General features: G+C 46.5%; 1 protein-coding gene across 1 annotated transcript in view; it reads left to right on the top strand.

The window, feature by feature from the left end:
- Positions 1 to 17,774, top strand: part of SCTR (secretin receptor) — a 67,351-nt gene that overhangs the window by 47,170 nt on the left and 2,407 nt on the right. The window contains exons 8-11 of the mRNA XM_070476315.1: positions 5,569 to 5,629; positions 6,815 to 6,884; positions 10,281 to 10,372; positions 12,225 to 12,351. Coding sequence (XP_070332416.1) covers positions 5,569 to 5,629; positions 6,815 to 6,884; positions 10,281 to 10,372; positions 12,225 to 12,351 — 350 coding nt within the window. The remainder of the gene's footprint in view (positions 1 to 5,568; positions 5,630 to 6,814; positions 6,885 to 10,280; positions 10,373 to 12,224; positions 12,352 to 17,774) is intronic.

The following is a 17,774-nucleotide window of genomic DNA, read 5'->3' as shown; positions in this document are numbered from 1 at the left end:
TGGCAACCCACTCCAGTATTCTTGCCTGGGAAATCCCATGGACGGAGGAGCCTGGTGGGCCATAGTCCATGGGGTCGCACAGAGTCAGACACAACTGAGCGACTGATACACACACAAATCATATTCAGTGTACACATCATTCAGTTCAGTCCAGTCAGTCATGTCTGACTCTTTGGGACCCCATGAACTACAGCAGGCCAGGCCTCCCTGTCCATCACCAACTCCCGGAGTTAACTCAAACTCACGTCCATTGAGTTGGTGATGCCATCCAACCATCTCATGCTCTGTCGTCCCCTTCTCCTCCTGCTTCAATCTTCCCCAGCATCAGGGTCTTTTCAAATGAGTCAACTCTTCGTATCAGGTGGCCAAAGTATTAGAATTTCAGCTTCAGCATCAGTCCTTCCAATGAGTATTCAGGAGTGATTTCCTTTAGTATGGACTGGTATACATCATTATGTCTATATAAATATTGTTCACTACCAAGTGGTGTAAAATCATTTTACTTCTAATATTTGATTTTTTATGTATTATGGAGTCATTTTTTAAATTTAATTTTTATTTTATATTGGAGTATAGTTGATTTACAGTGTTGCATTAGTTTCAGGTGTATAGCAAATTGGATCAGCTGTACATATACATGTGTCTGCTTTCTGCAGATTCTTTTCCCATATAGGTTATTACACAGTAGTGAATAGAGTTCCCTGTGCTATACAGCAGGTGCTTGTTGATTGTTTTATATAACGTCATTGTTCAGTCACTCAGTCATGTCTGACTCTTTGCAACCCCATGGACTGCAGCATGCCAGGTTTCCCTGTCCTTCACCATCTTCCAGAGCTTGCTCAAACTCATATCCATATAGTCAGTGATGCCATCCAAGCATCTGGTCCTCTGTCACCCCCTTCTCCTCCTGTCTTCTATCTTTTTCAGCATCAGGGTCTTTTCAAATGAGTCAGCTCTTCGCATTAGGTGGCCAAAGTATTGGAGTTTCAGCTTCAGCATCAGTCCTTCCAATGAATATTCAGGACTGATTTATTTTAGAATGGACTGGTTGGATCTCCTTGCAGTCTAAGGAACTCTCAAGAGTCTTCTCCAACACCACAGTTTGAAAGCATCAATTGTGTGGCACTCAGCCTTCTTTATGGCCCTATTCTCACATCCATACATGACTACTAGAAAGACAGACAGTCAGCAAAGTAATGTCTCTGCATTTTAATATGCTGTCTTTTAATAATAAAAAGCTATGTTGCTCATAGCTTTTCTTCCAAGGAGCAAGCATCTTTTAATTTTATAGCTGCAGACACCATCTGCAGTGATTTTGGATCCCAAGAAAATAAAGTCTGTCACTGTTTCCATTGTTTCCCCATCTATTTGCCATGGAGTGATGGGACCGGATGCCACGATCGTAGTTTTTTAAATGTTGAGTTTTAAGCCAGCTTTTTCACTCTTCTCTTTCACCTTCATTAAGAGGCTCTTTAATTCCTCTTTGTTTTCTGCCATAAGGGTGGTATCATCTGCATATCTGAGGTTATTGATATTTCTTCCCGAAATCTTGATTCCAGCTTGTGCTTCATCCAACCCAGCATTTGCATCATATACTCTGCAAATAAGTTAAACACGTAGGGTGACAATATATAGTGGTATGTATATGTTAATACCCAAATTATGGAGTCATTTTTAATTGACTCATTTTATGTTGCTGTCATTAATTCTCCCAAATTCTCAACAGAACTGGAAAACCCTCCAGTGCCAGGTTTCCTATCATCAAAGGCAACAACGTGTAATCTCAGTCCTATTTGTTTGGTTTATTCCTGCTCTCTTAGTGTCATAAGGCTGCTGTAACAAGTTGCCACTGTCTTAAAACAACAAAAATTTATTCTTTCCCAGTGTGGGGACCAGAAGTTCAAAGTCAGGCTTTGGCAGGGCCAATTCCTTCTAAGGTCTCCGAGGGACAATATGCTCCATGCCTTTGCCCCAGTTTCTGGCCATCCTTGGTCTTCTTTGCCTGGTAGGAGCTTCACTCCAATTTCTGACTCCATCTCTACGTGGTCTTCTTCCCTCTGTGTCTCCTCTCTTTGTGTGGGTCTCGATGCCTTCTTAAAAAAATAACAGTCATATTGGATTAAGGCCCCTATAAATGACCTCATCTTAACTAATGACACCTTAAAAGACCTTGCTTCCAGGAAAGGGAAAGGTCACACCTAAGGTTCTAAGGATATGAACCTTTGGGGTGGGGGTGGGGGGTATGCCATTTAACATAATCTACTCACCCATGTTCTTTCTAAAGGAGCTTTCTGCCCTCTTGCTCTGCCCTCTGGTCGTTCTCTAGACTCACTCACTCCCTTAACCTTCACGCTGAGTTTTTCTTCATTTCCTCCACAAATCCTATACCTTGACTTCTTGTTTCCCTGTCTGTGCTTTACTGTTTGGCTGTGTTGGAGATCATCCTCTAGTATCTGTCTAACAGTGCAAGGAAGGTGCATTCTTTTGCACTCCATATCTAAACATATCTTTTTTATTTTAAGTATATTTATTTATTTGGCTGCACCAGGTCTTAGCTGTGGCATGTGGGATCCAGTTCCCTGACCAGGGGTCGAAGCCTGGCCCCCTGCATTGGGAGTGAGAGTCTTAGTGCCTGGACCACCAGGCTTTCACACCTAATTTATAGTTTTCCTGGGCATAGAAATTAGGTTGAAAATTGTTTCCCCTGAATTTTGAAGCTCTTCTATTTTGGCATCTGGCGTTATGGGACTTGCCATGTCATCCTGTTCCCCAAGCTTTTCCTCACCTCTCTGTATCAGCTGCAGAATCTTCTCTCTGTCCGCTGTGATTTTTTTTTTTTTCTTACTTTTTGGCTGTGCCATGCAGCATGTGGGATCTTAGTTCCTCAACCAGGAATGGAACCTATACCCCTTGTGGTGTAAGTGCAGCGTCTTTTTTTTAAACCCTTGCCTGAGATTGACATGAACACACCGCTTTATTTATTTGTCTTTGGCTGTGCTGGGTCTTCGCTGCACACAGGCTTTCTCTAGTCGTGGAGAACGAGCTCCACTCTAGTTGCCATCCGCAGGCTTCTCATTGTGGCGGCGTCTCTTGTTTTGGAGCACAGGTTCTAGGCACACGAGCTTCAGTAGTTTCATTAGTTCTAGGCTTGAGGGCCCTCGAGCGTGCAGACTTCAGTGGTTGTGGCTCTCGGGGTCTAGAGCGCGGACTCCGTTTGCAGCTCTCAGGCTTAGTTGCTCCTCAGCAGGTGGAATCCTTCCGGACCAGGGATCAAACCCAGGGCCCCTGCACTGGCAGGCGGATTCTTAGCCACTGCACCACCAGGAGAGTCCGGAAGCATGGAGTCTTAATCGCTGGACTGTCAGGGAAGCCCCTGTCCCTTGCGTTTAGAAATGTTGTAGGACTGTGACCCCATGCAAGTCTGTTTTCATCCTTTTTGCTGGTCAGCGGCGGCCCTTTCATCTGGAGACTCACATCTGTCATTTCTTGGACAGTCTTCTTACACTGTCCCTTTGATCTTTTTTTTTCCCTCTGGTTTTTATCCTCGCTTTCTGAAACTTTTAATCAGATGGTTCACATCCTGGAATTGACTTCTAATTTTCTCCTTTCTTTCCTCCTATTAATACTTTTCATTCCACACTTTGTATTCTGGGCAGTTCTTGGTCTTTATCTTCCAGACAATCTATGGACTTTTTAAAGTCTTGATCATCATATATTTAGCTTCCAAGCCGTCTTCCTTGTTCTCTGAATGCTGCGTTTTCAACATCCTGTTTGTGTCTTGTGGAGGTAATCTTCCCTCTAATCTCTCTGATGATATTCCTTAGAATTGTTTTGTTCAAGTTCCTCCTACAGCCTGTATGGTCTATTTCCTCTGAGTTCCTTTTCTCTGCTTGTTTTGGTCTTTGTCTTTTATGTAATCAGCCTTCCTCAGATGTCGGTGACCTTGACCATTCATAATTAAGAGTGAGTCACTTCAGTGTTGACTGAAGGCTGTCTCTGTGTGTGTGTGTGTCTGTGTGGGGTAGTGGTGGTGCTTGCGGGTTGGGTCACATCTCTCGCGGGAGACTGGGCTGGAAATGGCCACTGTGTTGGGGTCCTCAGCATGGCTATTACAGGCCCTTTTACTAAGGCCGTTTGCTTCCTCCAGGGAGGAATCCTTTCATCTCCTGCCTGGGGTGGAGGTTGGAGGGCTGGAGCAGCGTGGAATCCTGGCTGCTGGAGGTCTGAAAACTGAGCAACCTGGGGATGGGGCTCTTCTCAGTTAGGGGATAGATAGGCATGTCCATTAGAAATAGAATCTGAGTTATGTTTTATATAACTTAAAATTTTCTAGTAACCACAATAAAAAGAAACTAGTTTCACTAATTAGTGAAGTTCAATAGTATATGTTATGTAACCCAATGTAACCAAAATATCAACCTTTTAAAGTATAATTTTAAAAATTGTTAATAATGTATTTTACGCTCTTTTATTCATGCCAGATCTTCCAAATCTGCTGTCTTGTGCTTTCCGCACATCTCATCTGAGAGCAGCCATGTAGCAAGGGCTCCGAAGCCACACGTGGTGGGAGACGGCAGAACTGGGCAGCTCAGGCATAGCCCAGCTCAGCTGAGAACCCCTCCCACCCTCTGCGGGGCCAGAGCCCCAGTCCTTGGCTCAGCTGCCCCCAAGAATTCATTTCTGTCAGAGATGAACCACTGACTGTTTGGCTGTGGGAGGGTGGTTCTGACCACCTGGAGTGGTTACCTGCTTCCTGTCCAGACTTCCAAACCATCCTGCTGCCCACCCCCAGGCGCAGAACGAGCGTCTTCTCAGTGGTGCCCCATGCAGCGCTCACGCTTCAGCCTTCTCTGCTCTGGGACATCAGTCAGTTACTGCTCCGCTGCCAGCTGCCAGCTTCCTAAGAATGTCGACATCTCTCATCTACTGTACCCTCCTTTTCCATTCTTTGGGCTTATAGGCTTGTGGCATTTTAATTTTTTATTATCATTTTGAAGGGGTTTAAGTGAGAAACAGATAAATGTGTAACTTCAACTTAACATGTTCAGCTAGAAGTCAGGAAATGCTCTTGTATTTTGTCTTTAAAATTCTTGTGCATTACAAGTCTCTAAAATGATGCCGATAGGTTATATTACCAGCCAAATGGCTAAAGTTCTTACATCAATATTTGAATAGAACTGATTGCTCTCCTGTGGTCTTGTATCCCCTCCCCAAATATCCCAGTCTGATAAAGGGGCTCCACCAGTGGCCTCCACAAGCTCCTGGTCGCCTCCCTTCCCCCCTGAGCAGTCCTTCAGAGTCTGGCCCAAGCTTCCAGGAGACCCCTGCCTCCAAGTGGCCTTCAGGATCTATTTGATCCTGCGTCAGTTCCCAAGGATTCCTTGGCATCCTTGAAGCATGAAGTTGCACATTTACACAGGATGGCCAGGGGGTTTCCATGGCAACTAGACCTCAGCATCTGCTTACTGTCTGGCCTAGAGTCACTGATTGTCCTGTTTCTCATGAGGGTGTGGAAAATTGAGTCATCTACCTTCTGTTTCCCCCTGCCCCCTTATTTTTAACCCTCAGGTTCCCCAGCCATCTTTGTTGCTTCGTGGGCTGTCACCAGGCACTTTCTGGAAGATGTTGGGTAAGCTGTTGGATGGAGAGGTAACAAGAGTATATTTTAGATTGTCCAGTTCTTTCAATAGGATGGACCCCTCTCTGAAGCTGTTATCTAGGAGAGGCCTATGTCTCAGACCTGGAGCCATAGGCGGGTTCTGTGCAGTGCAGACTGCTGAGTGCTCAGCCCTCCTGGATGTGTTTGCAGACGTGCCGAGCCACCTCCTGCTGCCCAATCAGCTCTGTGCTTGGGTCAGGTGCCTGATGAGAGCTGTGCTGCTCAGGGAGAAAGCTCTAAGGGCCAACCTAGCTTTTCTCTTCCTGGCAGCTCCCTCCTCCACTCCTCCTGACATGGGATGTTTGAGTCCTGCAGACTCAGGAGAGCAGGAGGGTAGAAGCAGCCTTCAAATCCCCGATGGGTGCAAAGAGATCTAGTCTCCTTCTCTAAAGATTTGGGCTTAGGGACGGGGTGAGCCTGGGGGCTGCCGCGAGTGGGCTCGTGGAAGGAAAGCTTGAAAGAAGCTGGGGAGGTGGTGAGGCAGCATGGCCACGTGGGAGGCCGTGTTTCATCCATGGAATGACACAGCCAGGCCATGGCGGACGAGGTGTAGAAGTGTCTTGCAGTCCAAATTCAATCTAAAATAATGCTTTTAATTGAATTAATTCCCTCTTTAAAAAAAATCTGGATTTTTAATTTCTCTAGAACAAATGGAAAGTTCTGTCCACATTCCCTAGGTCCCTTGTGGCAAAAATGTGCTGGACAGAGCTGTGGCCACCTTAGACCAAGCGCAGTCTGTCCATTTGCCAAGTCCCCCACGCCCCCAGCCCTGCGCCTGATGTCCCCAGGGCTGAGGTCATGACCCTCACCCGACACTTCACTCCCTGACACTTCACCTGCCTGGCTGCTGCTGGCCACCACGCTCCCCAGTGATCTTGACCATGCACTTGGCTCTGGGGTCCAGAATCTTCCATCTCAGATCTGTGTGCTTTTGCTCCCTAGACACTCACTGGGCTTGCCTGGAGCCTGGAGGCTCCCCAGCCCTGGCAGTGCTCTTGGCAGCAGAAGACAGTCAGTCCTAAGGATGTGAAGCCCACAGTCTCCAGGGGGTAGGACCACACCATAGTGCTTCCTGCAGAGGGCACCTCTGAGAACAGGTCTCTTCGGGTCAGCCCAGCTCCCCACTCCTAGTGATGCCTGGCTGTCTCTCCCTAGGTGCTGGGACATCAATGCCAACACGTCCATCTGGTGGGTCATCCGAGGGCCGGTGATCCTCTCCATCCTGGTAAGTGGCTAGCCCCCCCGATCTGGGCTCCCAGGGGAGAGACCAGAACAGTGACAGGCTTGCAGGGACGAGGGCCTTGGCAAGGCCAGCACTGCTGCCTCCAGGTGTGTGGAGGAATAAACCAGAGTGTCCAGAGGCTGGGCAGCAGCAGGAAGGTCTAGAAGCCTTGCCCCCAGAGACTGCCAGAGGGGAGGGGAGCGAGGCCAGAGCAAAAGCTTGCCTTGGCCTTGTCCACTGGAGCAGCTTCCGGGTTCCGAGCAGAGCTCCTTACCTGGAGTGGCTGGCTCAGGTCGCTTGGGATTCTGCCTCCACTGGCTCAGATGGTTGGATCTTGATCACTTTTCTAAACATTGTCTGGTTGAACTGGGCAGACTCACTGAGCCAGGATCGCGGAGCGGGTAGCACCTGGGGAAAGCCAAGGCTGCTGTGGTCTGGCGTCTGTGGTGATGTGACGCGGGCGGGAGGGCAGGCCTGGAGGACTGGCTCTTAGACAGGGCAGTTCAGGGTGTCTCAACCTTTGCTCTCCTGTCCGCCTGGGAGCCTTTTAAAAAATACCAATAGCAGAGATTAAGGCTCTCCTTGTCCTGGGGAGGGGCCTGGGCACTCGGCTTGGTTTTAAGTTCCCAGGTGATTCTGCTCCGCAGTCCAGAGCCCCGTAGCTGAGCCTGCGAGTGTGGCTAAGGCAGACCTGTGGCGGGGCGCCCTGGGGCAGCCCTTTTCCTGAGTAATGTGCACAGTCTCAGAGGGATGCCGAGACTGCAGACCCGGGTGACAGGAAGTGCCCTTCCTAGGCTCCCGGGAGGGGCAGATGGGGCAGCAGCCGCCTCTCTACTAGCTGGCTGGCTTGCCTTGTGTGGCTGGTTGAGGGGGCCATCCCATAACCACTTTCCTTCTTTTTTTTTTTCAAAAATAGTAATATTTGGCGTAAAAAATAGTAGAATTTGGGACTTCCCTTGTGGTCCAGTGGTTAAGACTTGGCGCTCCAAACGCAGGGGTCATGGGTTCAGTCCCTGGTCGAGGAACCTAATATCCTGCATGCTGCACATGGTGTGGCCAAAAAACACAAACAAACAGAGTAGAATTTACACCATCCTCCCTACTGTTTCAACTCACAACAGGAGAGCTGGAAACTGTAGAGAAATCTGAGTAGCAGCCATGACAGGCCGCTGAGTAGCCCAGGAGAGCATGATGACTTCTCCATATTTCTGCTTCTCTTAGGGGGTGTGAAGGTCATTCATTAATCTGGAACCACTCAGGGTAGGAGTTAGGGTTAGAAACATATGTCGCATATGGTTGTAATGCACAGTTATCACCAGCACAGAGGGCGTCTAGTGCTTTAAACACAACTTTATTTCTGCTGCCCTGAGACATTGCTACCCAAAGTCACTTTATGTTAATAAATAAATAATTTGATTATAATTTTGACTTGGCCAACTTTAGCATAGTGTTTTCTAATCTGACTAAATTAAAATTTAAGGGATAGTGAGGGATATTAAGCTTTCATTTCCTACTACAGTCTTAATACACTGAAAACTGTATACTGAAATCTGCTATTATTTATCAAAAGTTGTTTTTGCCAGCTTGTTACATTTAAATCATGTCTGAATATTTTTTATTAGCATGATAATATGGCAGAAAAATATTGATTATTCTATCACTAATTATGTTATATGAAGAATGTACTTGTTCTATGTTAAATCAAAACATATTCTCACTTCTAAAATAATAGTAATAGAATTCATATAAAAATGGAAAAATACAAAATGTATTTTTAAAAAGGGAATAAAGTCACCCATATTTGTAGCACCTAGATGGACATCATGATGCTGTGCTTTTCTGTCCTGTAATTTTCTTTGAGTGCATGTGCTTTTTCAAAATGTTTATTATAGTTTTGTGTCCTAGTTTGTTTTTACCCTTAGCAGTAGAGGTAAGCTTTCCAATGTCACCTGAAATTATTTGATCAACTGCTGTGCTATCGCTGCTAAATACTGAGCCAGTTTCCTTGCTATAATTATGGGACTTTGACAGGCCAGCCCAGGAGAGCCCCAGGGCCCAGGCTGATTTCACAAAACCTTGGTCTCTCTAGTGATTGAGGATATTGATGGAGGGGGCACTCCTGATGCCAAGTATCTCTCTCCCAGCCTGTCACGGGGCCCAGAATTCCACTATTTAAGATTCATTCTTGGGATAGTTAAATTTTTCCCTTTTGTTTTCAAGTGCTTCCTATTAAATACAACTCAAAGGCAAAAAATAAAAGAGCCTTTGTTAGTTTACACCGTGTACAGCTTAGAGCAAGATGCACAAAGAGTGAGCTGAGAAGTGTCCTGACCAGGGGTGCTGAGCTGGGGTCCTAGACACGCCACTAACCCTGTGTCTTCTGGCAAGCGGCCCTAGGCCCCCAGACTGCTTGTCTGAACAATGAGGGTGCCTGCCTAGTCAGTTCCACTGATCCCTTCTGCAAAATGATTCTGGGGCTGGTGGGGGAGGGGAGGAGAGAGGGTGCTATATGGGCAACCTTGTAGTGTGGCTGGCACTGGGCACTGGAGTGGGGGAAAGGACACCAAAAGAAACAGACTCTGGTCTCTGTCCTTTAGAAAGGCAGGATTGAATTGGCAGTTAACGGACACACACAGATGCTTGCACTTGGCCCCTTGCAAGTATTTCAAGTGCCCTTACAAGTAGCGTCATCCCTAACTACAGTAAGTCAGGAAAGGAGGCGATCACGAAGGCTTCCTGGGGCTGCTAATTGAGCTGCTGAGTGGCTGAAGCAGTCGTTCTCAAAACGTGGTCCCTAAACTGGCAACTTCCCCGGGGAGCTTGTTAAGAATGCAAATTCCCCTGTGGTCCTGTGGTTAGGACTCCGGGCCTTCACTGCCGAGGGCCTGATCCCTGGTGGGGGAACTAGGATTCTGCAAGCTGCAGCTAAAAGAAAGAAAGGAAGGAAGGAAGGAAAGGAAGGGAAGGAAGGAAAGGAAAGAAAGAAACAGCAAATTAAACTATAACTTTTGGGGGCGGAGCCCAGCAACCTGCACCTTAAACTCTGAGATCGTCTGCTTGTAAGGCGTTTGCTCCTTGGGCGTAGTCCAAGGCCCAGCTTTGGCATGCATTCCCTGGAGCTTGCTAGAAATGCTGAATCCCAGGCCTGCATTTTAATAAGGTTCCAAAACATCCCAATTGTGAGTAATCCACCCTGCAGCTGAGCAGACCTCAGGGCTGCTGCAGCCCAGGAGTAGGGGCTGAGCTGTTGTGGACAGCGTGTTTCTCCAGGACTGGGTGTGCTGGAGGGCGAGACCTGCATTCCTGCTGTGGTTGCCCTGCCTTCCCTGCCTGGGGCCTGGGCCAGGAGAGGTGGCCCGAAAGCAGATCATCTTTAGCCTGACCTCTTGTGTCTTACAGATTAATTTCATCCTTTTTATAAACATTCTAAGAATCCTGATGAGAAAACTTAGAACTCAAGAAACAAGAGGAAATGAAGTGAACCATTATAAGTAAGTGGAAGGCAAAAACGGGCACTCTGTCAGTCAGCAGGCATTTACGGAACACCTACTGTTTACCCAGCTGGTGCTTGGCACTTTAGAGGTAGAGGAGCAGGAAGAATTGGGACCTCATCCCAGGGAGTTTACAGTGGCGTGGAGGGAAGGAGGAGTGGGTCCTTTCCTCTCCATAGAACTGCCCTGGAGGTGGGGAGAAAAGAAATCTAAGCAGGACCCCTGTAGGCAGATATCTCACCCTTGGGACAAGGCTAGGGAGTCAGGGGCCCAAATTCAAGTTTTTATGGGGACAGTGGCCCTCCTTATCTGAGGGTTTTGCATCCAAGGATTCAACCAACCTTGGACTGCAGATTGCATATATTTGGGGAAAAAATCCAAATCAAAACATTTTCATTGTATGACGTATTATAAGTAATCTAGAGATTATTTAAATATTTGGGGACATGTGCATAAGTTTAAGCAAATACCCCATTTCATACAAGCGACTTGAGCATCCAAGGATTTCTTTGTCTGCGGAGGGTCTGGAGCCAATCCCCATGGGTGCCAAGGGTCGACTGTATGTACACACTAGAAAATAATAAATACACACTAGAAAAATAAAAATACATACACACTATAAAAAATAAATACACACTAGAAAATAGTGCGTATTTTCTAGCTTTCACTAGACCTTCATCAGATTTTCAAGATAATGTAATTCAAAAATACTTTAAAACCTTTAAGATGGTCAAGAAAGATGCTGTGTTAATCTGCTCAGGCTGCCATAGCAAGACACCACAGATTGGCTGACTTAAGTAAGAGAAACTTAATTCCTCACCATTCTGGAGGCGAGAAGCCGAGGAATAAGGTGTTGGCAGATTTGAATCCTCCTGAGGCCTCACCCCTTGGCTTGTATACAGCCGCTTTCTTGATGGGTCCTCACACGGCCTTTTTCCTATACATGTGCCACTCCCATATCTCTTCTTAAAAGGACACCACTTGATTAGACCACAGTCCCACCCTGATGGCCTCATTTAAACTTAATCACCTCTTCATAGTCCCTATCTGCTAATACACTCACATTCTGAGGTACTAGGGGTTACCTAGAGCTTCAACTTAAAATTTTTTGTTGTGGGGAGGGGGATACAGTTCAGCCCATGACAAATGTTAAAGACAAATCAGTGTCCACCAGAGGCTTTCTCTGTGATGTTCTGGGTTCTCAGAATCTGGCAGAGGCCTGGGTGACTTGGTGACAGATTTCCCCAGGGTATCTTTAGAGCAGTGGCTCCAAAGTAGGGTCATGCTGGGGATCCAGAATAAAGCTGCCAGATAAAATACAGGATGCCCAGTTTAATCCAAGTCTTGGATAAACAGCTAATAGTTTTTTTGGTACCTACACCAAAAAAAAAACAAAACAAAACAAAACAACTATCTGTTGTTTATCTGAAATTCAAATTGAACTGGGCATCCTGTATTTTTGTTTGCTAAATTTGGCAACCTACCCTGGAAAGAAAACAAAAGAGCTTCTCCTTGCAGATATTCATTATCCAACAAATGAGAATGGTGGCCTTGCTAATAATATGTCAGACAGTGTGGGGTATTTTAATAGTAACACATGCACATGCGTTATAGCATTATTCCTGTGGCTACGGGTTCAAAGCATCTTACTGATAGGGTTGCATAATCCAAGAGTTTGGAGAGTGGCCATGGACTGGTAAGCATTGAATCCAGGTACTGCGTATGCGGGAGCTGGAGATTTTCCAAAATGAAAGTAAACAAACCCGCAGTGGGGACACCTCCGCAGTCAGGCAAGGTGGGGGTGCTTGTGGGCGTGGGCTTGCCTGAGACTGCGGTGCCTCTGTGTCCCCAGGCGTCTGGCCAAGTCCACCCTCCTGCTGATCCCCCTCTTCGGAATCCACTACATCATCTTCGCCTTCTCCCCTGAGGATGCCATGGAGGTCCAGCTGTTTTTTGAATTGGCCCTTGGCTCATTCCAGGTAAGCTCCAGGGATGGCGACTTTAAGGTGAAAGGAGGCATTCTCTCTCTCCTTAAAGAGGCCAAAACCCAGATCTTCCCAAAGGCAGAGGAAGGCCTCATCTGGCAGAGACCCAGGAGAGGCAGGGGCAGGACCTCACTGTGCTGTGTGACCCTCAGTGGGTCCCAAGTTCCCCACCAGTCACGTGTCACACGGGGGTGGGAGATGCAGCTCTGGAGAGAGACTGGCCCCAGGGGGGACAGGAGGGAATGTGACCCTGGTGAGCCTGATCACACGGCTCTCAGTAGTTAGAGACAGCGCAAGCTCTGAGGGCTAGGGCTGAGCCATCAGGAGTGGAAGGGGGCAAGAAGATGCGCAGAACGGGAGAGGAGGGTGGGGCGGAAGGCTGTTCAGAAGAACATGCTCATCTGCACACTGGGAAGTCCATAAAAACGCCCCAAGCTGAAAAATCCAGAAGTAACCACATCAGCATGTTACGCAGAATCAGTCAGGAGAGTTCCAAGTCTGAGGAACAGGAAACGGGGGCAAGGAGGTCAGGAGCCTACTGTTTTTTTCTTTTCTTTCTTTTTGTTTTGGTGACGAGAGACATTTGACTCTTTGAAACAAATTACATACACAATTTACTAAAAATAAAAACCAACTTTAAAAAAAGGGAAAAAAAGGGAGAGGAGAAACGACCTACCTACTAATTCAACTAGATGTTGTAGTTAAAAAATATAGTAAACCTATTTGGCCAGAAGAGACTTTTAACATGAATCCCAAACTTCACAATGTTATTTGTTTATTTACTCATAACTATCTCCTTCCAAAAATAATATGATGTAGTTTTCAGGGAAAACATACAAAGGACAAAAAATAAGCAGATGAGGCATCAGTGAATAAAGAAAATAAAGCCAAAATTGAGTTCATACACAGAAACAAATTTGGTGAAGTTCTCTAAAGAGGGGAGAAGTGCGTCATAAACTTTGGTTTGGAGCTTCCCAGTAGCCAAAGCAAAGACAGAAACACACTGTTTCAAGACTTAGATGCAAGCAGCCTGGTTCCCAGGGAAAGCCTAGGATTATAGTTTTGGGGCCTGAGAGAAATCTCTCCCAGTGGGTTTTCCTGAAGAAGCCAGCTTGTCATCAACACACAGACCATCCACAGAGACTTCCTCACCTGGGCAGGCCTTGGCCTCAGGGTGAGGCTGGGTGCCTCCCTCATTCCTGGAGTTCTATTCGGGACAGGGTGTGCCCAGAGTCACCTCCCACTGTCCTGCTCAGGTTCCTGGGAAGACACATCACTGGGAATGCACTCCTGAGTGAGTCTGGCCCTAACCCATGCCTGCAGACCCCACCCCAGGCCTGTCCCGGCTGCACTCTTTCTTCTGAGCCTCCTCTCTGCCCAGAGGCTCTCGCCGGCACCCCGGATCCCTGGGGTGTAGAATCCATGAGCTTCTCCTCTGGATCAGGAAGCTTCCACCTAACATGGGGGAAGGTTGGGCTCACCATGGCCTTTTTTATCAGGTGGGCGGGGCTGTCCACAGATGGGTGGAAGGTCTTGACCCAGCTGACAGAAGTGGGTAGTGACCCCGATGAGAACCTGGAGACCCAGGACTGCATAGATGGGGACTTCCTGTCTCTGGAACTAGGCTTGTGGCTAGGGTTGCAGACTACACCAATGGAAGGCCATTCGGCTCCTCTCTGGGGATGTGTTTATTAAAACCAAAAGCACTTTCCTGAATGTTCCCATAGGAATGTTTTAGTTCAATTCAGTTCAGTCACTCAGTCACGTCCAACTATTTGCGACCCATGGACTGCAGCATGCCAGGCTTCCCTGTCCATCACCAACTCTCAGAGCTTATTCAGACTCATGTCTATTGAGTTGGTGATGCCATCCAACCATCTCATCCTCTGTCATCCCCTTCTCCTCCTGCTTCAACCTTTTCCAGCATCAGGGTCTTTTCCAGTGAGTCAGTTCGCAGAAGGTGGCCAATGTCTTAGAGTTTCAGCTTCATCATCAGTCCTTCCAATGAATATTCAGGGCTGATTTCCTTTAGTATTGACTGGTTGAATCTCCTTGCAATCCAAGGGACTCTCAAGAGTCTTCTCCAACACCACAGTTCAAAAGCATCAATTCTTCGACGCTCAGCTTTCTTTATAGTCCAACTCTCACATCCATACATGACCACTGGAAAAACCATAACTTTGACTAGACGGACATTTGTTAGAAAAGTAATATTTCTGCTTTTTAATATGCTGTTTAGGTTGGTCATAGCTTTTTTTCCAAGGGGCAAATGTTTTTTAATTTCATGGCTACAGTCACCACCTGCAGTGATTTTGGATCCCCCCAAAATAAAGTCTGTCACTGTTTCCATTGTTTTCCCATTTATTTGCCATGAAGTGATGGGACAGGATGCCATTATCTCAGTTTTCTGAATGTTGAGTTTTAAGCCAGCTTTTAAACTCTCCCTGTATGCAGGTCAGGAAGCAACAGTTAGAACTGGACATGGAACAACAGACTGGTTCCAAATAGGAAAAGGAGTATGTCAAGGCTGTATATTGTCACTCTGCTTATTTAACTTATATGCAGAGTACATCATGAGAAACGCTGGGCTGGAGGAAGCACAAGATGGAATCAAGATTGCCAGGAGAAATATCAATAACCTCAGATACACAGATGACACCACCCTTATGGCAGAAAGTGAAGAAGAACTAAAGAGCTTCTTGAAGAAAGTGAAAGAGGAGAGTGAAAAAGTTAGCTTAAAGCTCAACATTCAGAAAACTAAGATCATGGCATCCGGTCCCATCACTTCATGGCAAATAGATGGGGAGACAGTGGAAACAGTGGCTGACTTTATTTTTCTGGGCTCCAAAATCACTGCAGATGGTGACTGCAGTCATGAAATTAAAAGACGCTTACTCCTCGGAAGGAAAGTTATGACCAATCTAGACAGCATATTAAAAAGCAGAGACATTACTTTTCTAACAAAGGTCCATCTAGTCAAGGCTATGGTTTTTCCAGTAGTCATGTGTGGATGTGAAAGTTGGACTATAAAGAAAGCTGAGCACAGAAGAATTGATGCTTTTGAACTGTGGTGTTGGAGAAGACTCTTGAGAGTTCCTTGGATTGCAAGGAGATCCAACCAGTCCATCCTAAGAGATCAGTCCTGGGTGTTCGTTGGAAGGACTGAAGTTGAAGCTGAAACTCCATTACTTTGGCCACTTGATACAAAGAGCTGACTCATTTGAAAAGACCCTGATGCTGGGAAAGATTGAAGGCAGGAGGAGAAGGGGACGACAGAGGATAAGATGGTTGGATGGCATCACCGACTCAATGGACATGGGTTTGGGTGGACTCTGGGAGTTGGTGATGAATAGGGAGGCCTGGCGTGCTACAGTTCATGGGGTTGCAAAGAGTCAGACACGACTGAGCAACTGAACTGAACTGACTGAAACTCTCCGCTTTCACTTTCATCAAGAGGCTGTTTAGTTCTTTGCTTTCTGCCAAAAGGGTGGTGTCATCTGCATATCTGAGGTTATTGATATTTTTTCTGGCAATCTTGATTCCAGCTTGTGCTTCATTCAGCCCATAGGAATGTTTACAAGGAAAATGAAAGATCTTTAAGGGTGTTTTTTTTTTTTTAAAAAGAACCATTGTTCAAATACAAACATATATATCATTTTATTATATTTTATACATATATATAGTGATATAATAAATATTTTTAAAATTCTATATTATGGAAATTTTTTCCATATCCAAAATTCAAATGAGCAATATAATGAACCTACATATAGCCCTTATCCTCTGTGACCTGTCCTATTTCACCTCCATCTATTCCCCATCTCTCATCATTTTACACAAACTCAAGTCATCATGTTATTTCAAATGTAAACATTTTAGTATATATTTTCTGAAAGACAAGAACATAAAGAAGGACACACGCGGAACCACAATACCGCTATCACTGTCATATAGTCCTAAAGACTGAAGTTTATTAGGGGCTTCCCTGGTGGCTGACAGTAAAAAATCCACCTGTAGTACAGTAGATCTGGGTTCATTCTCTGAGTTGGGAAGATCTCCTGGAGAAGGGAATGGCTATGCACTCTAATAGTGTTGCCTGGAGAATCCCATGGATGGGGGAAACAGGCTACAGTCCACGGGGTTGCAGAGTCAGCTCCTCCTAATTTTAGAAATACTTGCTTACTGAGGAAAATTTGGAAGTAAGGAGAAGTTAAAATAGAAAGGCAAAGTCATCCAAACTCTCATAACACAATGTAATGACCTCTGTTAAAATGATGTGTTTACTTCTAAGTCTCCTTTCTAGCCAAGAAGACACACACATGTACACACACTTACACACATGTAATTGAGATCATGATGTATGGTTTTTAACCCCCCTTGTTATATTTAATTCTCTATCATTCCACCATGAACATTTTTCCAGCTCACTAAAATTCTTCAGAGACTGCATTTTTAATGACTGTATAAAAACTGGTATTTCCTAAACTTGTTGGCTGTGGGAGGCCACCCCTCTACTTACCTGGGGCACATCTAACCCACTCTCACCCAGGGCTCCTGCCCTCACTTGAACAGAGAGACTGTGTCTCCGCATCTCTGAGGCCGGGCAACCCCTGTCCAGTGAGGGGCAGCAGGCTGACCTCCAGCTCCAGGCCCACCAAAACTTGTGACTCAGGTCCCTCACCTGGAAGCAGGGATCCTCCCTGCCTACCTTCCAGAACTCTGGCAAGGATTAAGTGAAGCACCTGGAACCCAGAAGCCACGATTACATAGGCTGAGCTGTGGCCCAAATCCAGCTCTGGATTATTGCAAAGCCTGCCCTTCCCTCTCTCTGACAGCAACTCCTAATCAATGATGCCCTTTTGAACCACCTAGCGATCTTTCAGAGCTGCTGCTGGTCCCACCCCAGACATTCGGATTCGGGGCACAGAGGGCACCTGGGCCAGAGCTCCCAAGCGATCCTCATGTGCGGCCAAACTTGGAAACCGCTGCCCTGAGCACCTGTTCCTGCCCCACCCCCATAGTCCCCGTTTTGTGTGACATCATCCACATCTGAGACTCCAGAGCAGATCCTTCTAGTTTGTCTCTAAAACTCTTGTCAGAATGCTGGGATCCCAGAGCAGTTACGTGTATGAAGCCCCCTGTAAACGGGCTGGTTCATCCCTCTTTGGCGTCCTGTCCATATCTTAAGTAGCCAGGAGCAGGCCTGGTTGGCCCTGGGAGGAGGGGTTGGGCTACCTGCAGTCAGGGCTGTGGCACCCGAGCCTCTGTGGGGCAGGGTGCTCACCAGCCGAGGAGGCCTGAGGGCAGGGCCTGTTAGGAAGGGCAGGCTGGCCCTCGAGGGTCCTTAGGTGAGCCAGACATCCAGACTGCTGAACCCTGTTCAAAGCTAATGGTTCCATACAAGCCTTAGGCCTCAA

This window comes from Odocoileus virginianus, chromosome 13, assembly GCF_023699985.2.
Source record: "Odocoileus virginianus isolate 20LAN1187 ecotype Illinois chromosome 13, Ovbor_1.2, whole genome shotgun sequence".
Classification (NCBI taxonomy): domain Eukaryota; kingdom Metazoa; phylum Chordata; class Mammalia; order Artiodactyla; family Cervidae; genus Odocoileus; species Odocoileus virginianus.
Note: the sequence above shows the minus strand (reverse complement) of the source record. Positions and strands in the feature narration are given on the sequence as shown.